General features: G+C 40.8%; 1 protein-coding gene across 1 annotated transcript in view; it reads right to left on the bottom strand.

The window, feature by feature from the left end:
* Window positions 1-25,040, bottom strand: part of TBX20 (T-box transcription factor 20) — a 255,812-nt gene that overhangs the window by 196,171 nt on the left and 34,601 nt on the right. Inside the window, exon 4 of the mRNA XM_070766940.1 lies at window positions 126-234. Within this exon, the coding sequence (XP_070623041.1) occupies window positions 126-234 (109 nt within the window). The remainder of the gene's footprint in view (window positions 1-125; window positions 235-25,040) is intronic.

The raw sequence follows: 25,040 nt of genomic DNA, 5'->3' as shown, positions 1-25,040 counted from the left end.
CATCCCTTCTTCTCAGCCCAGGAAATTTCACAGCTTTTAAAGTTTACTTAAATAGGAACAACTATTGTTGGGTTTTTTGGCATTTCCAACAGGTGTTTTCTCTTCTCACAGGACCAGGTACTTACATGACCATGCTGATCCAGCTCATTGTTTGTGAGTTTCACTTTTTCAAAGGATACCATCTGCTTCAGCAATTGTTCCCCAGTAAATGGAGAATCTGGATGCACATATAGCCTGGAAAGCCAAACAACAAAGTTCATCAAGGCCTAGCAAGCAGATAGAATGACAGAAAGATGGATAGATGCTTTCCATAAAACATGAGCACTTAAACTAGTAGGCTTCATTCTCAAAACTTTAATTCAGTTTGGCTAACTATATTTAGATTCTTCTCTTAAACCCACATAAAAGGGGGGGGGGAGCCAAAGAAAAGATATAAATCGAATTGATACTTAGTTTTAGATGAAAAACATGTTAGAAATAGAGGAAACATTCAGTCTTCGGAGAGGGGCGGCATACAAATCTAAATAATAAATAAATTTAAAAAATAAAAAAATAAACTAAATAAAAACAAAAACCTTTTTTTATTTTTAGTAGCTTAGTTTTCTGAAAATTATTTTTTTGGGTTTTTCCATTCTGAATATTATTTTTTCTTATTTTTTTCCATTGCAATTCATTTTTCCCAGTCCTTTAACAATTTCAAGTGATGATTTATTTAAACTGGATAGGAAAGACTAGTTTCATATTTGGAATTGCAGCAGGAGGGGAATAGATAAAGACCTAAAAAGATAAACGTTAAATAACAGTATGCTGATATTACAGCTTGGAAAGAAGAGAAATTACCTGTATTTAATGAAATTAAAGATATTTCCTTCCAATATATTTCTGGCCAGGATTACAACCATCTCTTACTGTTAAAGCACATTTTTATGCTCAAGATGCCAAAGATGAAACTCAGAGTAAAACTCCAGAAAAGGTTTCCCTTATAAATCTGGAAATCTTGTAGTATACATAAATCTAGCACTAAACTATAGGAACTAGTTATCTGACTGTGTTATTAACCTGCTGTGTTTTCCACATTAATTTGATTATTAAGACATAGATTTTTTGGCCTTTCATATATTAATCTCATAAAACGATAGTAGGATAATTTTATATTAGATGATCCAAGAAGACTTCTTTTACCAGCAATCCGAGCAGTGATTGATACATCAGTTTCACAATGGATTTCTGGCACTTTGCATTTAAAAATATTGATTGAAATAAAGTAAAGTATCTACAGTAAAACATCAATGCATTATGATTCAGAAAATTATGAAACCAAATACTATTGTTTATTATGATCCTGATTCAAAAATGTTTTTTTCTGGCATAAAGCATTTTTTTCCAGCCAGAAGAAATAATATAAATTGCAATAGGATTCATGAAATAAAATAATATAATATTTTCTATTTGCATAATTTTGGTTCTCTCATGGTATATGTTCTGTCAACCCATATTTTTGCTCTGAAAAAATTCTAGATGCATATGCCTATATGAATAGGGAAACAGCATGGCTTACTTACAAGCACACTGTTGATAAAACCAGACTGCAGAACAGCAACCTCCAATGAATTGCACTGAAATCAGCAGGAAATTCTAAATAAATATGACCAACATAAAACAGGCCCACCAAATACTTCATCTACTGGTCTCATCACAAATATTTAAATAGCCTTAAATATTTCTATTTAAGGCTATTATTCCCTGGGGCTTTAGAAAGGCTCAGACATATTTTTATCTCTTGTGTAGTCTCAGCTATCTTTTTGTCCAAATAGACTACACTGTTTCTCTGTCCCTGAAGCTATTCTGACCAGAGCTTGAAATAACAACACATAGGCCACACAAACATTATCCATTGAGATTGCAGTGGCATTCTCCAATGCCTTCCAATTATGAACTATAGTCACTCTTGGAAAAATAAGTTTAAAGAGGCCTGGGTGAAGCATTGGAAAAAGACAAAACTTAGACTATAACATTTCCATTTACTTTTGCTCTAGTCCATATAGGTTTTTATGAAGATCAAATTGGGGATAACTATGATTGTGGTCTTGCATTTATGGGAAGAAAAACTGGATATAAATGGCAGGGTGAATATTGAGCTAGCAAGAACCATAGGCAACACAGAAGATAGTTATCTTACAACCATACATCTAATGACCATTCAAAGCTACAACAGCATTGAAAAAAGTGACTTATGGCCATTTTTCAAATTTCTGACTCTTGCAGTATTCACATGGTCATGTTATCAAATTCTGGTACTTGGCAATCACCATATATTTACAATATTGCAGCATCTCAAAGGAGTGTCTAATAAGCAAAATCGATGGGGGGAGGTAGATTTGCTTAATAACTACTTAACTTCAATTATTCACAAAATAATCATGACAAAAAACTATAAAATGGGGCACAACTTACTACCTGTATAGTTAGTGCATAAACAAGAAGTAGAGTAAGGTATAGTGACTGTTCTCCTCACCCATCTCCATTGACTAGTAATTTTATTTATTTATTTATTTGTCAAATGTGTATAGGATAGTAAAAGTTTGTATAAACATAAGTAAAAAGTAATGATAAAAGAGGATAATAGGACAGTAGGACAGGGATTGTTTGTAGTAATGATTGTTTGATAGAGCAAACTAGTAATTATTAAATATCTTAATAATTTAAGATACAAACATATAATGATACAGTCATTGAAGTTAAAATCATTTCAAGAGTTAGAAAAACTAGGCATAAAACTGGACTGGTTTATGTACCTTCAGTTACAATCAAGGTTAGGGAAAGATGTTAAAACAGAAGGTATCAATTTGCAAAAAACAGAAATAGTCAGGATGATAATTTGATTTTTAAAAAAATATAGGTACTTCCTATCTAGAATTTGAGTAGGTGAAGAATACAAAGATAAAATGGATGAGAAATATACAGTAGGTTATATGATAGATATAGATAGCTGGCAGCAATTATAGGAAAGAAACTATAAAATGACAATGTCAACTGAATTTAAGGAAAATATGTATAAGATGTTTTATAGATGGTATATGTTCTGTGGGCTTCCGATAAATTCAAATTCCTGGAAGATCACTTCTTAGTAATAAAACTCACTCTTTATTTCACTCAAGCAGGATACATAAATGCAATGCATAGTTTAAAAGTAGCATAGAAGCAGAATTCTATCTCATTAAAAAACCAGCTTCGACTCTAGGTCTGGGAAACACGCCAAACTCAGTCATTATCACATTCCTTAGATCAGTGTTTCCCAACCTTTTTTGAGCCGCGGCACATTATTCATATTTTCAAAATCCTGGGGAACACTGAAAGGGGGGGGGGGGCGGCTAAAGAAAAGTTTGGACAAAAAACCCCCTCTTCCTCCATTTCGCTCTATTTCTCCCTCCCTCTTTCTCTCTCTTCCTTCCCTTCTTTCTCTCCACCCCTCTTTCTTTTTCTTCCTCTTTTTTGCTCTCTTTCTCTCTCCCTCCTTCCCTCCCTCTATGTTTTTCTCTCTCCCTTGCTCTCTCTGCCTCTCTTGCTATCTCTCTTTCATTCTCTCTCTTTCTCTGTCTCTCTTGCTATCTCTTTCTTTCTCTCTTTCTTTCTGTTTCCCTTTCTCTGTCTCTCTTTCTCTCTCTCTTTCTCTCTCTCTCTGTCTCTCTTGCTATGTCTCTCTTTCTCTCTCTCTCTCTGCCTCTCTTGCTATGTCTCTTTCTCTCTCTCTTTCTCTGTCTCTCTTTCTCTCTCTCTGCCTCTCTTGCTGTCTCTCTTTCTCTCTCTCTCTCTTTCTCTCTCTCTCTCTGTCTCTCTTGCTATGTCCCTCTCTGTCTCTCTTGCTATCTCTCTTTCTTTCTTTCTCTCTCTTTCTCTCTCTCTTTCTCTTTCTTTCTCTCTCTCTTTCTCTTTCTTTCTCTCTCTCTCTCTTTCTACCACGCCGACAACAGCGGCATCAGGCAGTAGCCAACGGTGGCGGCAGAGCGGCTGACTGCGAGCAGGAGTCCTGACGGCGGCAGCTGGACGTGCTGCTAGACGCCGTATATGCTGGAACTGTGCTGGGCATGGGGCTGGCACCTCCAGCCCAGCCAGCGAGCCAGTGCCAGCCCCGCAGCGCCAGCATGTAGGTCTCCAGCAGCACATCCAACCGCCACCGTCGGTGCCTCCACCCTGTAGCTCCCTCTCGCCGCCGCCATCTCCCCGCGGCTGCCTGGGGCCGCTGCAGCCGGCACCCTCCCACTCCCACTGCCGGGCCCCAAAGGACGCTTGCCGCTGACGTCAGGGAAGCTCCAGCTGGGCGGGGCGCTGCCGGTGCCGGTGCCTCCGACCTGGAGCTCCCACTCGCAGCTGTCCCCTGGCTACTGCCCGATGCCACTGTTTTCGGGGCTCTCCTGCTGGGCCCGAAAGAAGGAAGGCAGGAAAAAGGAGGCACGAAGAATTAAGCTCTCCTTTTTCCCGTCTTCCTTCTTTGGGGCCCAGCAGGGCAGCGCCGAAAACAGCGGCATCGGGCAGTAGCCGGGGGACAGCTGCGAGTGGGAGCTCCAGGTCGGAGGCACCGGCACCGCCCCGCCCAGCTGGAGCTTCCCTAGGAGCTTCGCGGCATACCTGACCATGTCTCGCGGCACACTAGTGTGCCACGGCACACCGGTTGGGAAACGCTGCCTTAGATAACCCCTTCTCATTATTCAAAGCAGAGGCAGTAGCTCACTGAATACTTTTGCTAGCCCAGAAAGCCTACACAGAATGTCTTTGGAGGCAGAGATCATGATTTTTAGAACTTATTTTCAAGCACACCACAGTCACTCGGCTCTTCCATGGAACGAACATTGAGAGTCCATGCCCTCATTTCCCACAACCCTTCCTTTATATTGCCTTGAAGTTACATCACATCTCAAAGAGCTATGGCTGTGAATTAATACCTTTTACTCTGGATCTCCTCTTGCCTTCTTCTATAGCATGGATTAATCCAACTATTTTTGACTAATATATCTTCCCCACTGTCTGACAGAGACCAATCTCCAATTATCACATCAGCCCACTCAGGCTCTCCCCAGTCACTGTCTGCCTCACTCTCACTTGAATAGAGTACCAACAAAAAGGGAAGTTTTAAGAAAAATCAAGGACTGTGCAGAGATGGATAAATTGACCTTGAAATTTAAAGATAAACAAGATTGTGATTATTATAAAATTTGGGGGAAGTTTTATTATTGGATAGAAAGTTAAAAGATATTTATGTTTGTTGTTGTTCATCTGTTAAGAAAGGTAGGTCAATGGAGCTTAAAAAATCAAAGACCTTATCCTCATTTATGTCTTCTTTGTGGTATAAGTTTTTATAAAATTCTAGCACTATCTCTTTTTTCTCGACAGTTTGATGTCTACATATACCTTTACTGTCTTCTAGGTTTTTTTTATTATTCTGGACTCTTTTTGATTCCTTAATTTATATGCTAACTACCGGCCTGGTTTATTAGCGTGTTCAAAATATTCCTGTTTAGCCTGCTTAGTTTTTTCTGCCAATTGTTCTTGTTCTATTAAATTTATTTTATGTCTAATTAGTTCCCTTTTTTTAAATTTTCATCTTCACCCTGACTGCTCTGTGATAGTACTTCTAGATTTTTTAGTTCTGTTTGTAATTTTTGGACTTGATTTTTCTTCTCTTTATTCTTTCTTGCAATATAAGATATGGTCAGTCCGTGAATATATGCTTTAGTTGTGTCCCATAAGTTTTGTGGGGAAGTATCTGTATTGTTATTTAAATTTTTAAAAAATTCTAATTCTTTTTCCATCCATTCTTTGTATTGAAAATCATGTAAAATATTTCTATTTATTCGCCAATACCTCTGTTTTCTGTTTCCCTTCCAAGTAATTGCTAGTGGATTGTGGTCAGCCCAATTGTTTGTTTCAATTTCAATGTTTGCAACGTTATCGGAAATCTGAGTTGAAATCCATGCCATGTCTATTCTAGACCAAATTTTATGTGGATTTGAGTAAAAGGTTTACAGTGTTCCCTCGATTTTCGCGAGTTCGAAGTTCGCGGAACGTCTATACCACGGTTTTTCAAAAATATTAATTAAAAAATACTTCGCGGTTTCCCCCCCTGTACCACGGTTTTTCCCGCCCGATGACGTCATATGTCATTGCCAAACTTTCGTCTGCCTTTAAAAAACATTTTTTTAAATAAACTTTAATAAATAAACATGGTCAGTAATAATCTAAATGGTTGCTAAGGGAATGGGAAATTGTAATTTAGGGGTTTAAAGTGTTAAGGGAAGGCTTGGGATACTGTTCATAGCCAAAAATAGTGTATTTACTTCCGCATCTCTACTTCGCGGAAATTCGACTTTTGCGGGCAGTCTCGGAACGCATCCCCCGCGAAAATCGAGGGAACACTGTATTGCTTATTTGTAGGGTGGTGATCTCGCCATGTGTCCTGCAAGGCTAGTTCTGAGGTCAAGTTCCAAAATGTTGTTGGTAAAATTGTTTTCTTTTTCTTATCTTTCTTTTTACCAGAATAATCCATTTGACTATCAGCTATAGCGTTAAAGTCTCCTATTATAATCATATTTTCAATAGACCATTCTACTATTTTTTCATGTAATTCTTTATAAAATATTTTTTTGGTTTTCATTTGGGGCATAGATTGATATAATGACAAGAGGTCCCGTTTCTAAGTTTACTTGCAAGATTAAAATTCTACCATCATTGTCACTATAAAGTTGTTTAACCTCTATCATTTCATTTATATAAACAGCTATCCCTCTCCTTTTTTTTTCAGGTAAACTAGTAAACAAGTTATCTAATTTTAAATTTTGTAGTAGTTCTTTATCTGAATTCTTAATATGAACTTCTTGTAAAATAGTAATTTGCGCTCTTTGCTTCTTAAGTTTAGAAAATATCTGTTTTCTTTTTCTTGGGTGATTCAATCCATTTACATTTACTGAAAAAAATTTAACATCTGAGTACATTTCTATTTGTAGTATTGTTTTGTCTCTCGGGGTTCTCGAAGTCTAGTGCTTAAAACCAAATCTTGCTGTGGTTGTAGTTGTTTTTCCCTAACGACCTGGGTAGCTCCCTCCCCGCTGGAGGTGGGCCCCCCTCCCCTCCTCCCTCTCTGATTTCCTTATAGGATAAATCATGTTTAAACAAGCCGGATCGTTCATAGAAAACTCTGGCTTCGTCGACAGTCTCTATCTTCACTCTAGATTTTTGCCAGTAGAAAGAAAGACCTTCGGGGATCAGCCAACAGAAGATTATTTTTTCTTTGATTAATATTGTTAAAAAGTAATAATCCCTCCTGCTTTCTCATACTCTTCTTGGCACTTGTTTTAATATAATGACATTTTGGTCTTTATATTTTAACTCTTCATCTCTTGACCACTTCAAAATGTCATCTCTTATTGTCCTTCTGATGAATTTGATATGAACTTCTCTTGGTAGGTTGTTTTTTCTAGCATAGCTAGTTTGGACTCGGTAAATTTCGTCAATCTCCTTTATTGCTTCCTGTGGGTCTATCTGTAAGATCTCTCCTATTATTTCCGCCATTTTCGAGCCCAAATTTTCATCCTTTTTCTCGTGGACATTTTGGAATCTCAGACTGTGTGAAGCTCGTTGTAATTCTATATTAGTAATGGCTTCGTCGACTCCTCTGTTTTTCACGATACTGTGGTCTTCATATTCATTCATTCTCTGTTCTGATTTTTCCATTTTGTCTTCAACCTTTTTCTTCCACTGTTCGTTCTCTTTTAGAGTTTGTTGTATCACGTCAATCTTCCCATCCAGTGATTGTACACCTCCTTTCACATTCCCTAGTTCAGCCTTCAAGTCACTCATTTCCGTTTTTATGTCTGCTTTTATGGCTTCATAATGTTTTTGAGCTTCTTCACGTGCATCATCTCTATTAGCATTCATGGAGATCTGAAGCAGGGCCAGAGTGTCCTGGATGGTCTGCAAAGTTGGCTGTGCTGGAGTCTTTTCTTTTTCTTTTTCTTTCTCCTTGCCCAACATACTTGTTATTGTTATTTGTGGTAAAGGAGATGGTGATGGTGAAGGAGATCCTTGTGGTGTGGCAGTCGGAGTTGTAGTCTGTTTTTTAGAGTTTTTTATGATAGTAGATGTGGTAGATATTTAAGATGATTTTCTGGGTCTTCTAAAGCCTGTAAAATTTAACTGTTTCCAAAATGGCATCAATTCAACAGATTTACAATATCTAAAATTGGAAAGAGAAGGGCTTATATATATAGAATGGCTGGTATATGTAAAAGATATCTCCTAAACTATGCAATTTAATACTTTCAATATAGAAATGTGATATCAAACCTTAAAATCAATTAATATAGTTGTTAATTATTATTAATAAAATATTCAAAAATATCAGTTCATTCTAGCATACAATTTAATAAGAATTTAATACAGAGGAAAAAAGAAAAAAGTTCAATACTTAGACTTTAACTTCATTCATCTAAAATTCATTTTAAAACAAAGAAAAAAAGGCACACATGAAAAAAGAAGGGAAGGAAAAAGAAAAGAAAAGAAATTATTTAATTCAGTCTAAATTAGCTCCAGATCTATTTATGTTTTAAAAATAAAGAAAATCATAAAAGGAAAGAATCATAAAAAGAAAAGAGTAAAAATATGTTTACGGTTTCTGTATATCCAAAACAATCCTAATATAACAGAGAAAACTTAATATCCAACTAAATATAAAAGAAATTATAGGGAGGAGTGGGGGGCACCAGACAAAGAGGAGGGAGAGAAAGAGTTTAGCAATTCATTTATATTAGATAAAAATAAAAGAAGCTAAAGGATAGGAAGGAAAAAAGAATACTTAAAGTCAATTTTCAATAATATCTAAAAGAGACTTAAATTGTTCTTCTTGTAATTGGGGGGAAACAATTCAGTCTTATTTTCTGTCTTGTTAAGTCAATGTCCAAATTAAGTAGGTTGGAAGTAAATCAATACCCAAATTTTCTTTAGTATTCCAAATCAAAGTTAAAATGACTGATGTGTCCTTATTGTTCCAAACAGAAGGGAAAAAAAGGAGTAGGAAAAAGACAGGTTTTAATCCAATTGAGTCAAATAAAAAAATCCACGTGGTTCAAATAGTAATCCAAATGCAAAAGAGCAGGTAAAATCCACAAAGAGAAAAAAAAATCCCAAAAAGTTCTGGGCAAGTTTTATTTAATTTGGCAAAGTTTTTCAACAGGAAAAGAGAACAATAAAATAATCCAGGAAAAATAGAGTTATAATCCAAACTGAAGTTGTATTCACATAGTGGAAAATTCCCCCCCCCCCAAAACCGAAACCAAATATAGCGTCTTTGTCTTTAAGAAATGCTAATCCTCCAATTTGGGTGTTATTTAGCTCAGTGATTTTCAACCTTTTTTGAGCCGTGGCACATTTTTTACATTTACAAAATCCTGGGGCACACCACCAACCAAAATGACACAAATCAAATCAAATCAAATAAATAAATAAATAAATAAATAAATAAATAAATAAATAAATACATACATACATACATACATACATACATACATACATACATAACCCCCTCGTATATACAATCCCATGTAACATCCCCTTATAAATACAGTCAATCATCAATCATCCCTACTCAAATTTATATCTCATTTCTGGGTACTTCTCCTGTCTTTCCCCCTTTTCTCTCTCACGTTTGTCATTTCTCTCTCTTCCTCCCTTTTTCCCTCATTCCTTTTCCCTCTCACTTCTCCTCTTTTTCCATCCCTGTCTCTCTCCCCCCCTTATGTGTGTGTGTGTATACACACTGGAACCATTTCCAAAACCAGTTGAGGGCTGGGTTTTTTTCTCTTTTATTCTTTTCAAAAAGAGGTGTGGGTTGGGGGGCATTTCTTATTATTTGGGTGCTTTTTACCATATGCTTCAAGAATCATCCCTCTCTCTCTCTTTTGTTTCTCTCTCCTCTCATTCTCTGCCTCAATCATTTCTCCTTTTTTCTCCCCTTTTTATTCTCATTTCTCTCTCTCCTTTCCTCTCCCTATCTGTCTCTCTTGCTTTCTCTCTCTCTTGCTATCTCTTTTTCTCTTATTTTCTTTCTCTCTCTCTCTTGTTCTCTCTTATTTTCTTTCTCTCTCTCTCTTTCTTTCTTTCTCTTTCTCTCTCTTTACCCCTCTTGGTCTCTTTCTTTTTCTCACTTTCTCCCTCTCTTGCTTTCTCTCTCTCTCTCACTCTTTCTTGTTTTCTTTCTCACACTCTTTCTCTCTCTTGTTCTCTCTCTTGCTATCTCTTTCTCTCCCCCCTTTCTCTCTCTCTCTTTCTCACTTTCTCTCTATCTTGCTGTCTGTTGCTCTCACTCACTCTCGTTCTCTCTTCGTTCTTCTCTGCGGAGGCTGGCGAAGGTGATATTCAATGTCGGGAGCGCGCGGGCGGTTGCGCGCGCTCCCTACCCCCTGCTAGCCGCTCGGAATATTCAAAATAAGAAAAACCTTCACCGGCGAAGGTTTTTCTTATTTTGAATATTCCGAGCGGCTAGCAGGGGGGTAGGGAACGCGCGCAACCGCCCGTGCGCTCCCGACATTGAATATCACCGTCGCCAGCCTCCGCTGAGAAGAACGGAGAGAGAACGAGAGTTGGGCCATTTTTTGTCTCCTGCATTCCGGGTGCGGGAGGAGCCACGCCGAAAGGCAGGAGACAGCGGAGGAGGAGAGGGGGCGGGCGGGGGGCAGCGCCGAAAGGCCGAGGGGGCCGGAGGCACCGTGGGGAGGCGGGGGCGGCCGCGGCTCCCTTCCCTTCTGCTGCTGGCGCCTCCCCGCCCCCCGCGGGCTGGCAGGGAGATGAGGAGCGCGCAGCCGTGAAAAAGGGTGCACGCAGGGGTATTTTGGGGTGCTTTCGGGGAAGCGACGAGAAGCCGTGGGCGCGAGGGGGCCGACTTTCAAAGCAACCTTTGCCGGCCTCCCGCGGGAGGGTGCCAATAGCGGCGGCGGCGGGGGGGCAATAGCGGGGGGGCGAACCGCCTCGCGGCACAGCAGACCATGTCTCGCGGCACACTAGTGTGCCGTGGCACACCGGTTGAAAAACACTGATTTAGCTGCTCCTAGGGCTGCAAGCACACCAAGTAATCTCCGTTCCAAAAGTAAGTAAAAAAAACAAAAAACCCAGTTGTTTTAGGCTGACGAAATAATGATCAATTTAAAAGAAATCTTATCCCCTCGGTTCCAGTATGTTAGGTGACCTTCCAGGAATAAAATTAAAAAGTAGATTTTAAGTAAATTCGAGCTGACGCTCTATTACAAAACTCTATGGTTATGTGAGTTGAGAAAGACAAAGTCCACTCACACCGGCAAGTTTCTTTGCTTCTTATTCTTCGCCTTAATTCAGTTTATTCTTTTTCTGTCTGTTTTATTTGTGGGAGTAAAAACTGCTTTACTTTCGTTCTTCTCTATGCTCTTTTTAGACTTCTTCTGTACTTTTTTTCTTTATTCTTCCTCTTGTGTGGAGGTGCCGCTATGGCTGGGTGCCGGTGGTATCCAGCCCCGGATCTTTTCTCCTGGCGCTGCGGGGCGATCCTACACCTGGAAGCAGGGGCGAATACCCCCTCTGGTGCATGGGAGCCCCCTGTTCAAGATTGGACTCTTCAGGTCCGATCAGATCACTGGGTTGTGACCACCAGGGCAAAAACAGGTCTGGTGATGGAGCTCCGTCTCCAGCCTCCCTGCGCGGCTCTCAACCTCCTGGCGCGGCTTTACTTATTAAAAATATAAAGATGACTTCTACTTTGAGAAGAGCGATTATTGCTCCACTAAATGTTATATGTAATGTATGTTTTCTCTGCCTTTGCAATTTAATAAAAAATATTTTAAATTTTTTTTTTAAAAAAAGATATTTATATTTCAATAATTAGCTATTTTTGGAAAAATTGAGACAAAAGAATTGAGGGTAAAATATTAGAATCCAGATAAGAAATGGTGGTAGCACTATATAGATTAGATTAGATTAGATTTATTAGATTTGTATGCCGCCCCTCTCTGGAGACTCCGAGCGGCTCACAACAGCAAAACACAGTACAAATCCAATGATAAAAAAACAGTTAAAATCCTTAATATAAAAGCAGTCATACATCCCAGACAAACCATACATAAAACGGAACGGCCCAAGGAAATCGATTTTCCCATGCCTGATGGCAAAGGTGGGTTTTAAGAAGTTTTCGAAAGGCAAGGAGAGTGGAGGCAGTCCTGATCTTTGGGGGGAGTTGATTCCAGAGGGTCGGGGCTGCCACAGGGAAGGCTCTTGCCCTGGGTCCTGCCAGATGACATTGTTTCGTCGACAGGACCCAGAGAAGGCCGGCTCTGTGTGACTTAATCAGGCGCTGGGATTCTTGTGGCAGAAGGCGATCCGGGAGGTATTCTGGTCCAAAGCCATGAAGGGCTTTATAGGTCATAACCAACAGTTTGAATTGTGACCAGAAACCAATTGGCAACCAATGCAGACTGCGGAGTAGCTTGGAAAGCTTGGAAAGCCCATGATTGCTTTCGCAGCTGCATTCTGCACGATCTGAAGTTTCCAAATACTCTTCAAAAGTAGCCCCATGTAGAGAGCATTACAATAGTCAAGCCTCAAGGTGATGAGGGCATGAGTGACTGTGAGCAGTGACTCCTGGTCCAGGTAGGATTGCAACTGATGCACCAGGCGAACCTGGGCAAACACCCCCCTCGACACAGCCGAAATATAGTTCTCTAATGTTAGCTGTGGATCAAGGAGGATGCCCAAGTTGTGGACCCTCTCTGAGGGGATCAGTAATTCCCGCCCAGGGTAATGGATGGACAGATGGAATTGTCTTTGTGAGGCAAAACCCACAGCCACTCCTTCTTATCAGGGTTGAGTTTGAGTCTGTTGACACCCATCCAGACCCTAACAGCCTCCAGGCACTGGCACATCACTTCCATTGCTTCATTGACTGGACATGGGGTGGAGATGTACAGCTGGGTATCATCAGCATACTGATGATACCTCACCCCATGCCCTTGGATGAGCTCACCCAGCAGTTTCATGTAGATATTAAATAGCAGGGGGGAGAAGACCGACCCCTAATGCACCCCACAAGGGAGAGACCTAGAGGTCAACCTTTGACACCCCCACTAACACCGACTGTGACTGACCAGAGAGGTAGGAGGAGAACCACTGAGGGCAGTGCCTCCCACTCCCAACCCCTCGAGCCGGCACAAAAGGATACCATGGTTGATGGTATTGAAAGCTGCTGAGATGTCAAGAAGCACCAGGACAGAGGACAAGCCCCTGTCCCGGGCCCACCAGAGATCATCCATCAACACGACCAAAGCAGTTTCTGTGCTGTAGCTGGGCCTGAAACCCAACTGTTGAGGGCCTAGCTAATCGGCTTCTTCCAAGGACCGCTGGAGTGCCACCACCTTCTCAACAACCTTCCCCATAAAGGGAAGGTTGGAGACTGGACAATACTTGTTGAGAATGGCTGGGTCCAGGGAAGGCTTCTTGAGGAGGGGATACACAAGTGCCTCCTTGTAGGGAGCCGGGAAGGACCCCCTCCCCAAGAAGCATTGACAATCTCCTGGACCCAGCTCTGTGTCACCTCCCTACTGGCCGAAACCAGCCAGGAGGGACACGGATCCAGCTAAGAGGTGGCAGAACTCACAGCTCCAATGGACTTGTCCACTTCATCAGGTGTCACCAGATCAAACTCCTCCCAGACAGATGGACAAGGGCAGGCCCCAGTCACCTTGACTGACTCGTTGTCAGTTGACTCTGTTATCCAATTGGAGTTGAGGTCCGCCCGGATCCGAGCGACTTTATCAGCGAAAAATGTATTAAAATCCTCAGCACTGCTCTCCAAGGGCTCCCCAACTACCCCCTGGTTGAAAGGGATTGTGTCACCCTAACTAGAGCAGCTGGGCAAGATTCTGCTGATGCAATCAAGGTGGCATGATACGCACATCTTGCCGCCTTGAGCGCCACTTTCTAAGTCTTAATGTGAGCTCTTACAAGTATTAGGTCAGATTCATACTTACTCTTCCTCCATCCCTTCTCTAGACATCTCTTCTGGCGTTTCAACTCCCAGAGCTTCTTGGTAAACCAAGGAGCTCTCCGGGGTGTAGTGCCACAGAGGGGTCGCAATGGCACAATCCGGTCAAGAACTACCATCACAGCCTTATTCCAGGCCACAGCAAGAGACTCCGTGGAACTGTGGACGTGTGCATCTGGTATAACCTCAAGTGCCCTTTGAAAGCCCTGTGGGTCCATCAGGCATCTGGGGCGGAACCGCCTAGTCATTTCTGCCTCCCTGCGGGGGAGGATTGGGGCCAGGAAGTCAAGTCACAGTAGAAAATGGTCTGACCATGACAAAGGCAACACTTCTAAACCCCTTTAGTTTCAGACCATTACTCAATTGCTCAGAGAGGAATACCCTGTTGGGTGCATGTCCTCCCTCATGAGTCGGACCCTGTACTACTTGAGTCAGGTCCATGGCTGTCATGGTGGCCATGAACTCCTGCAGTAGCTCAGAGGTTTCACCGAGCGATGGTAGGTTAAAGTCCCCCAAGACAATAAGTAGGAACCCCACCGCCAACCTGGCTACCTATTTGAGCAGCACAAACAAAACTGTTGACATGTAGCTGTGAGGCAGGTACATGAGCAACAAGCCCACATGAACCCCTAAGTCCATCTTCACCAGGAGGGACTCACAACCTGCAATCTCTGGAGCAACGGGTCTATGCAGGCAAAAGCTGCGTAGACTATATAATGATATAACACAAAGTTTAGTTATTAATGTTAGTTTTAACATCTATAACTTTTTAAAAGATTATGTGTTGTACTAAGGGAAGCTTTTTAAAAATCTTTTATATATATATATATATATATATATATATATATATATATATATATATATATATATATATGTATGTAGATTGTTCTGAGTTCGGGTTTTGCCCTGTGTAATGTTTTGCATGTCTATGCGACGTTTCGGCGAAATCACATTCACCATCTTCAGGCTGAAGTTCCAATCTTTGTGTTGTTGTAAATGGAATGTTAGCAACTGACATTTCTTCCTAGTATGTAGTGTGGGGGTGGAGATTTGTTTTGAATGTAGCAAATAGATTGGGTGATTATGTTTCAGTGATCTGATTGGTTGGTGTAATCATAGTTATTAGAAGGAATGACATGGAGATTTTTATGAAGTGTTTTGTTTAAGGCTGATTTCCAAATATAAAATTCTAAAATCATAATTGTGTATATATATATATATATATATATATATATATATATATATATATATATATACACAAGATATATATATATCTTATATATACAGTAATACCTCATAATACGAACTTAATTGGTGCAAGGAGGAGGTTCGTATGACGAAAGGTTCGTAAGATGAAACATTGTTTCCCATAGGAAACAATGTAAAGTCAATTAATCCGTGCAACCAAAACCCCCCCGCAAAAAAACGGCTTTCGGCGACTGCTGGGAAGCCGCGCGGCTGTTTTAAAAGATCGCAGCCGGCCTGGGGGGCTTCCCAGCACCCCCCCGAACCCAGGTTCGGGGTTCGGGGGGTGCTGGGAAGCCCCCCAGGCCGGCTGCGACCTTTTAAAACAGCCGCGCCGCTTCCCAGCTGTCTCCTGAAGCCGAACGCCAAAGCCGAACTTCCGCGTTCGGCTTCGGGAGACAGCTGGGAAGCGGCGCGGCTGTTTTAAAAGGTGGCAGCCGGCCTGGGGGGCTTCCCAGCAACCTCCCGAACCGAACCCGGGGTTCAGAAAAATTTTGCCTCTTCTTACGAACTTTGTTCGAGTTACGAACCGGCGTTCAGGAGGCTTCTGGGAAGCCCCGCCGCCCGGCTGTCACCTTTTAAAACAGCCGCGCGGCTTCCCAGCAGTCTCCGAACGCCGGTTCGTAACTCCAAAAAAGTTCGTAAGAAGAGGCAAAATTTTTCTGAACCCCGGGTTCGTATCACGAGTTGTTCGTAAGACGAGGGGTTCGTATCTTGAGGTACCACTGTATATATATGACGGTCTTGGCATATTCGGGTTTCTTCTCGTGTAGGATTTGGAAATTTCTGGTGACGTTTCGATGAGGTCCCACTCATCATCTTCAGGCTGGTGCTTCTGTCCTTGTTCGCCCTAGAACAAGGACAGAAGCAGCAGCCTGAAAATAACGAGTGGGACCTCGTCGAAATGTCGCCAGAAATTTCCAAATCCTACACGGGAAGAAACCTGAATATGCCAAGACCGTCATACCTGTACTTGTGAAAATCTACGAATATATATATATATATATATATATATATATATATATATATATATATATAAAACATATATGGCGAGAGTCACGGGGCGAGCCGTTCTGGAGGAAAAAGAGATCGCTGCCTAAAAGCGATCCCTTGTTCCGGCCCCATGAGCTCAACCTGGGATCCTGGTGACGAGTATAATCCGGGCCCTGGGCTCAAGCTGCTGCAAGTCAATGCCAGATCGGTCGTGAATAAAGCTCTCCTCATCCGGGATTTGATCATGGATGAGGAGGCCAATCTGCCATGTGTTACTGAAACCTGGCTGGGCCCAGAGGGAAGGCTGCCTCTGTCGGAAATATGCCCAGCCGGGTTTCAGATATGGCACCAGCCTCGACCCCAGGGAAGGGGGGGAGGAGTGGCTATTGTAGCCAGGGAGAGCCTCCATCTGCGTAGACTCATTGCTCCTGAGATCGTGGGTTGTGAGTCACTCCTTGTGAAGTTGGACTTAGGGGTTCAGGTGGGCTTGTTACTCACGTACCTGCCTCCCAGCTGCATGTCAACAGCCCTGCCTGTGCTGCTCGAAGAGGTGGCCAGGTTGGCGGTGGAGTTCCCCGGACTCATTGTCCTGGGGGACTTCAATCTGCCGTCGCTCGGCGGTTCCTCAGGATTAGCACAGGAGTTCATGGCCACCATGACAGCCATGGACCTGACTCAAGTAGTTCAGGGTCTGACTCACGAGGGTGGACACTCTTGGAGCAATTGAATAGTGGTCTGAGACTAAGGGGCTTAGAAGCATTGCCTTTGTCATGGTCAGACCATTTTCTACTGCGGCTTAACTTCCTGGCACCAATCCTCCCCCGCAGGGAGGTGGAACCTATTAGGAGGTTCCGCCCCAGATGCCTGATGGACCCTGAGGGCTTTCAGAAGGCGCTTGGGGTTTTACCAGATTCGCTCATCCACAGCTCAGCAGAGTTTCTTGCTGAGGCCTGGAACAAGGCTGTAGCGGAGGCTCTTGACCGAATTGTGCCACTGCAACCTCTCTGTGGCACTAGACCCCGTAGAGCCCCATGGTTCAATGAGGAGCTCCTTCTGCACCAACTGGAGGGGCTGGGAGTGGGAGGCACTGTTCTCCAGTGGTTCTCCTCCTACCTCTCCGGTCGGTTGCAGTCGGTGTTAGTGGGGGGGTCAGAGGTCGACCTCTAGGTCTCTCCCTGGTGGGGTGCCTCAGGGGTCGGTCCTCTCCCCCCTGCTATTTAATATCTATATGAAACCGCTGGGTGAGATCATTCAAGGGCATGGGGTGAGGTATCATCAATATGCGGATGATACCCAGTTGTACATTTCCACCCTATGTCCAGTCAACAAAGCAGTGGAAGTGAAGTGCTGGTGCCTGGAGGCTGTTGGTGACTGGATGGGTGTCAACAAACTCAAACTCAACCCAGACAAGATGGAGTGGCTGTGGGTCTTGCCTCCCAAGGACAATTCCATCTGTCCGTCCATTACCCTGGGAGGGGAACTATTGACCCCCTCAGAGAGGGTGCGCAACTTGGGCATCCTCCTCGATCCACAGCTGACATTGGAACATCATCTTTCGGCTATGGCAAGGAGGGCGTTTGCCCAGGTTCGCCTGGTGCACCAGTTGCGGCCCTATTTGGACAGGGAGTCATTGCTCACAGTCACTCATGCCCTTATCACCTTGAGGTGCAACGCTCTCTACATGGGGCTACCTTTGAAAAGTGTTCGGAAACTCCAGATCGTGCAGAACACGGCCGCGAGAGCCACCAGGGGCTTCCCAGATTCGCCCACGTATCTGGAATACTCCGTGGCCTGCATTGGCTGCCGATCAGTTTCCGGTCACAATTCAAAGTGTTGGTCATGACCTTTAAAGCCCTACATGGCATTGGACCAGAGTACCTCCAGAACCGCCTGCTACTGCACGAATCCCAGCAGCCGATAAGGTCCCACAGAGTTGGCCTTCTTCGGGTCCCGTCGACTAAACAATGTCGTCTGGCGAGCCCCAGGGGAAGAGCCTTCTCTGTGGTGGCCCCGGCCATCTGGAATCAACTCCCCCCGAAGATTGGAACTGCTCCCACCCTCCTTGTCTTCCGTAAACTACTTAAGACCCACCTATACCACCAGGCATGGGGGATTTGAGACATCTTTCCCCCAGGCTTATTATAATTTATGTTTGGTATGTATGTGCTGTTTGGTTTTTAATTATTATAGGTTTTTTAGTTTTTTAATATTAGATTTGTGCCATTATAGTATTGTTTTTATCGTTGTCGTGAGCCGCCCCTAGTCTTCGGAGAGGGGCAGCATACAAATCTAATAAAATATATATATATATATATATATATATATATATATATATATATATATATATATATAGAGAGAGAGAGAGAGAGAGAGAGAGAGAGAGAGAGAGAGATGTCACATGTTTTTTTGCTGAATTTGAAAATTAAGTGAGACTAGGATAGATATATTTCAGCCTTATTTTGGCCTCATCAGCTAGCCATACCCACTGGGACTTGAACCTGCAACCTTTGCCTTGTAAGGCAGAGAATTATCCTCTAGGCTACAGTATATATATAATCTTTACTAGTTATAAGATAAACTGATATTGGATTAATTAGTTTAATGGAGATATGAAAGTCTAACCGCTGTTCTGTTCGGGTCGTATGTGACCCGAAGCCAAGTTTGAGTCCCTGTAAAAAATTTTCCCTGCATATCTGAAACTTGAAATTTCATGACTATTCATCATTTCAGGGGTTCTCTCTATGAGAATTTTTTTTGGGGGGGTGGGGGGCTTAGTTTTTGCTGGGCAAAAAAAGTTAAAAATCTTATGTTCCCGGGTCACCCTGACCCGGACCGAAAACTCTTCATTTGCAGTGCTTATGTTTGGTCTTTTTGAAAGCTTTTTTCACTTGGAAAGTAGTCTGAACATTTCTGCACACAATGATATGAAAATTGAAATGAAAAAAGTAATTCTTATTGGTTTATTTTGCTGATATAATGCACGCCCCCCCGTTTTTGTGAAAGTTTTTTCAATTTATGGATAGTTTTGCTTGCAAAATGCATTCTATTTTACTGAAGTTGGTGTGGGATTGGTAGCTTGAACATTTCTGAATATAAGAAAAATATAAAGGAACTGAACAAAATGATTCTTACTGGTTTTTTAACATCAGAAATAAGGCCTCCCCCCCCCCTCAGCTGCTTGCAACCATTTTCACTTTTTATTTTTTTATGCTCCAAATCCGAAATATTCTTTAAAATCTTAGGCATTTATTTACTCAATTTAACAATGCTGACCATCAAAAAAATATTTGTGGGGGTGGGGGAAAATTTTTTTTTCTGGGCAAAAAAAAAGTCACACTTAGTCTGTTCGGGTCATATAGACCCGGACCAAAATGATTTTTTTTAGGCACTTGAATTTGGTCTTTTTGAAAACCTTTTCAACTGGAAAACTAGTTTGAACATTTATGAACATAATGATATGAAAATTGAACTGGAAAAATTGAGACTTATATTTTTATTTTGATCAAAAAGCCCCTCCCCCATCCTTTTTAAATTTCGTGTCAATTTCTATTTTTTAAGGCTACAAATCCCTAAGGAATTTTCCCCCAAAAGGTTTGATATACTAAATTGAACATTTCTGAATATAAGAAAAATATAAATGAACTGAAAAAAATGGTTCTTATTGGTTTATTTTTGCCACAAAAGGGCCACCCCCCCCTCGGCCTTGCTGTGTGCCATTATTGTCACTGTTTATACATATTTGTCTAGAAATATTTGGAATATCCTTTTGAAAATCAACCACATTGTAGCCAGAGAACTAATTTTATGAAACAAATCCATTTTACTAAAAAAAAGTATGTAAGTTTGAAATTAACAGCATAATTTTTATATAAATTGAAATAATTGAGGCATACTGTATGTGCAAAATAAACCAATATGCATCAATTTTTCCAGTTCAATTTTCATATCATTATGTTCAGAAATGTTCAAGCTACCAATACCACACCAACTTTAGTAAAATAGAATGTATTTTGCTAGCAAAACTATCCATAAAGTGAAGACTATGTAAAAAAAACGGGGGGGGGGCGTGCATTTCATCAACAAAATAAACCAATATGCATCAATTTTTCCAGTTCAATTTTCATATCATTATGTTCAGAAATGTTCAAGCTACCAATCCCATACCAACTTTAGTAAAATAGAATGTATTTTGCAGGCATAATTATCAATAAACCTAAAGAAAATTCACAAAAACGGGGGGGGGAGGCATATTTATGTGCAAAATAAACCAATAAGGATTAATTTCTTCAGTTCAATTTTCATATCATTGTGTGCAGAAATGTTCAGACTACTTTCCAAGTGAAAAAAGTATTCAAATTGACCAAACATAAGCACTGCAAATGAAGAGTTTTCGGTCCGGGTCAGGGTGACCCGGGAACAGAAGATTTGTTACTTTTCTTAAACAGAACAGCAGGGTTAAGATTCGGATAAATGAGATTTTGTTAATGTTTAATTTGATGCAATGTTTTAGTGTAAGATGGAAAAAGGATTTTTTAAAGAGGTTTAATGCAGTTCTGTTCGGGTCTGTGAGACCCGAAATCAAAGTTTGAGACCTTGTAAAAGATTTTCACTGCATATCTGAAACTTGAAATTTCATGACTTTGCATCATTTCAGGGGTTCTCTCTATGATAATTTTTTTTGGGGAGGTGGGGGCCTCTTTCTTGGTGAAAAAAATTCCCTAAAGTTCTGTTCCCGGATCTGAAAATTCTTCATTTGAAGTGCTTATGTTTGGTCAATTTTAAAATGTTTTTCACTTGGAAAGTAGTCTGAACATTTCTGCACACAATGATATGAAAATTGAACTGAAAAAATAATGCTTATTGGTTTATTTTGATCATAGAAGGCAGCCCCCTTTTTTGTGAACCTTTTTTCAATTTATAGATAATTTAGCCTGCAAAATGTGTTCAATTTTACTAATGTTGGTGTGGGATTGGTAGTTTGAACATTTCTGAACGTAAGAAAATATAAATGAACTGAAATAAATGATGCTTATTGGTTTTTTAAAATCAGAAATAAGGCCTCCCCCCCCCCAGCTGCTTGCAACCATTTTCACTTTGAATTTTTTTTAGGTTCCAAATCCAAAATATTTTTAATATCTTAGGCATTGATTTACTTAATTTAACATTGCTGACCATCATAAAAATATTTTTGGGAGGTGGGGGCTAACTTTTTTCTGGGCAAAAAAACCTCATGTTGAGTCTCTTTCTGGTCATATATGACCTGAACCAAAAATATGTTTTTTAGGTATTAAATTTGGTCTTTTTGAAAACTTTTTTCACTGGGAAATTAGTTTGAACATTTCTAAACATAATGATATGAAAATTGAACTGAAAAAATTGATGCTTATATTTTTATTTTGATCAAACCCCCCCCCCATTTTTTCAGCATTTTGTGTCAGTTTATATTTGTTTAGGCTACAAATCTCTTTAAGGAATTTCCCCCCCAAAGTTTTGATATACTAAATTGAACATTCCTGATCATAAGAAAAATAGAAATGAACTGAAAAAAATGGTGCTTATTTGTTTATTTTGATCACAAAAGGGCCACCCCCCTCAGCCTTACTGTGTGCCATTATTTTCACTTTTTGTATATATTTGGCTAGAAATATTTGAAATATCCTTTTGAAAAGCAAGCACATGATAGCCAGACAACTAATTTTATGAAAGAAATCCATTTTACTAAAAAGAAGTATGTAATTTTGAAATTAACAGCATAATTTTTATATAAATTGAAATAATTGAAAACAGTGGGGGTGAAGACTGTTATGTGCAAAATAAACAAATAAGCATCATTTTTTTCTGTTCAATGTTCATATCATTATGTTCAGAAATGTTCAAGCTACCAATTCCACACCAACTTTAGTAAAATATAATGCATTTTGCAAGCAAAACTATCTATAAATTGAAAAGAATTTAACAAAAACGGGGGGTGCATTTTATCAGCAAAATAAACCAATAAGCATTCTATTTTTCATTTCAATTTTCATTTCAATGTGTGCAGAAATGTTCAAACTTGTTTCCAAGTGAAAAAAGCTTTCAAAAAGACCAAATATAAGTACCTAAAATGAACAATTTGCGGTCCAGGTCAAATAGACCCGTGAACAGAACATTAGGGTGTGTTTTTGAGCAGAACAGTAGGGTTAACCATTTACAATGTTGTATAAGCTTACAGAATTTTTAGAAGAGGAAAGAGATATAAGAGCCTCCATTGAATAAGAAAAAGAAACACTTTTATATAAGTTTGATTATAAGCATTGTTGTAGTGTTTATTGTTATGCATCAATTTTATTCTACGGGGAGAAATTTTTTAAAAAAATATATACCCCAAAAAAGAAAAATAGGTTCCAATTTTTTTCCAATTACAAAAGTGTTTCCCAATTTATCACTAAAATGTTGGAAATGTAAAGAAAAAATTGGCTCCTACTACCATGTCTGGTGGACATGTGCAGTAGCAAAAAAATATTGGAAAAGAATAAAATTATATTTGGAACAAATTACTAAACAAAACATTCATTTAAAACCAGAATTGTTCTTATTAGGAATCTGTAAACAAAAGTTTAAAAAAGAGGATAGATATTTGATACTTCACATTCTGATCGCAACTAGAATTGAGAGGCCGGGCAAATTAACGCCTGGCAGACATTTGCAGAAGGCAAGAGGGAACAAAACACCATCTTCAAGCTGGGCGCTCTCGCGCATTAGTGCACGAGCGCCCAGAAGTCTCCTATAGCTGGGAAGCGTGGGCATGGCTATCATCCTATTTCAGGGGCTGCCCGCCACCCACGCTTCTCTTTGCTTCTCTGCTCTTCACCTCAAAGGACCTCTTCTCTTGCTGCTTCCTTGCTGCTCAGGATCTTGCCGGGAGAGAAAGAAAGCCAGAAAAGAGGAAATTGGGATCATCCAAGGTCAACAAGGGAATCCTCGCTGCCATTAGCCATGTGGGGAACTGCAAGTAACTGGGGCGTTATTTTACCAGCAGGCAAATTGTGCCTTGTTGGATTTAATTCGTGGATTTAATTTAGTTATTGGATTTAATTGCTGATTCTTTATTAGGTTGTACCTTATTGGATTTTTGCTATAAAGCTGTTACTAATCTCTGTATTGCCTAGTTAGCTAGGAGGAGTTTTCCTTTGGATTGTGCACTGCAGCAATCAAGCCCTAGGATTTTATATTTAGAAGGAACAGCCTACCCCTAAGATAAATTGCAAGTGGGGTGGGAAGAGCTGAGTAAGGATAAACAGAATCTGGGAAGTGGGGGATTTTCTGTGACCTTTTGGTAGTACTATTTCTCTTGCAATCCCTGCATATTTAAGTACCAATCACCTGAATGTTTTATTTTATTTTCCTATGACTACTTAAGAGAGGAAATACTTGATTCAAGGAGTCTTTTGAACAGGCCTCCCTCCCACTTCATTGGGCCTTTTTTTACTCATTGTTTTGCTTGTTCAGCCTGTTGTATTTCACCAAAGTTTCTTTACCCTTATGTATAGTGATAACAAATATTGGATTTCTGCCTTGACTATCCTACACATAGGTCCTATTTTAGTATTGTGTAGTGCAGCCTTTTGCTGAAAGTTAAGCAGTGATTAGTGGGCAAGCACACCAATTATATAATAATAACAGCAACAACAACAATAATAAAAATAACTATATATATATATATATATAATGGCTCCTTGTAAAGACAAGAGAAAAAATGTTGAGCCTCACGCCCCATCTTGCCCCAAATGCAGAGCTGTATCCTCACAGAAAACTAGAGAGGTCAATGGGCCAAAAAAAGCCTCTGGGAAAAATACTGAAAAAAATAAGGACATGGGTCTTCCAACTAACATGCTTTCTAAGTTATTAGATTGGATGGATGCAATGGAAGCATGGATGAAAGTGGGAGGCAACAAGATGCCTGGAAGCAAAGCAGGACCATCAACGGTGACCATAGCTGGAGCCACAGCCGGGACAAGTGGGCCTTCAGAAGCTAGTGGTTCATCGGCAAGGTGTCCAGGAAATCAACATGAAGACCAAGGTGGAGCAGCCCAGCCCAGGGTTGAGTCCAACAACACCACGACAAATATTGGCATTGGCACAATTTGCAGTCAGGTTTGGACTAGCAATCAAGTTATAGGGGCACAGACAGCGGGCACACCTACTGGTGAGCAAAGGTCGGCTAATATAGAGGGTGGTGGTACACAATCCTCAGCCACAGCTTGGGGGGTTCATGAAGAGGTGCAATTAAGCGGCACCCCTGGGCCAGTGGCAGATGCAGCAGCTTTATCTTGGGGTTACTTCCCCACAATGCTCCACTCAACCATTAAAGAAAAATCTGGAGGGCAGATTATGTGGAGGTTTTCTCCTTATTAAATAGGGATGCTCCCAAAAAAGAAAAGGAGGAGGAGGATGATACAGAAAAGCAGAAGAAGACTAAAGTTGACAGGAGTATTAGTTCATGGCTGTATGGATACATTACGTATTTTTATGTCAGAATTGAGAAAGATCCTAGCCAGGCCAGGTCCATGATGAAATACATGGACACAATTGTTAAAACCCATTGCAAATATGATGACCTGGCCTGGATCCAATATGACAAGATGTTCTGTATGTGGGCAGCCATGGACAAAAGGTTATCATGGGACGTGCTAATCAATGGCCTCTGGACTCATGTTACACATTCATGCCCATCCTGCAAAGGTGAACACACTGAAAGTGGACATCTTATTTT

Source organism: Erythrolamprus reginae, chromosome Z (genome assembly GCF_031021105.1).
Source record: "Erythrolamprus reginae isolate rEryReg1 chromosome Z, rEryReg1.hap1, whole genome shotgun sequence".
Classification (NCBI taxonomy): Eukaryota; Metazoa; Chordata; class Lepidosauria; order Squamata; family Dipsadidae; genus Erythrolamprus; species Erythrolamprus reginae.
The sequence above is the reverse complement of the archived record's forward strand: the minus strand, read 5'-3'. Positions and strand labels throughout refer to the sequence as shown.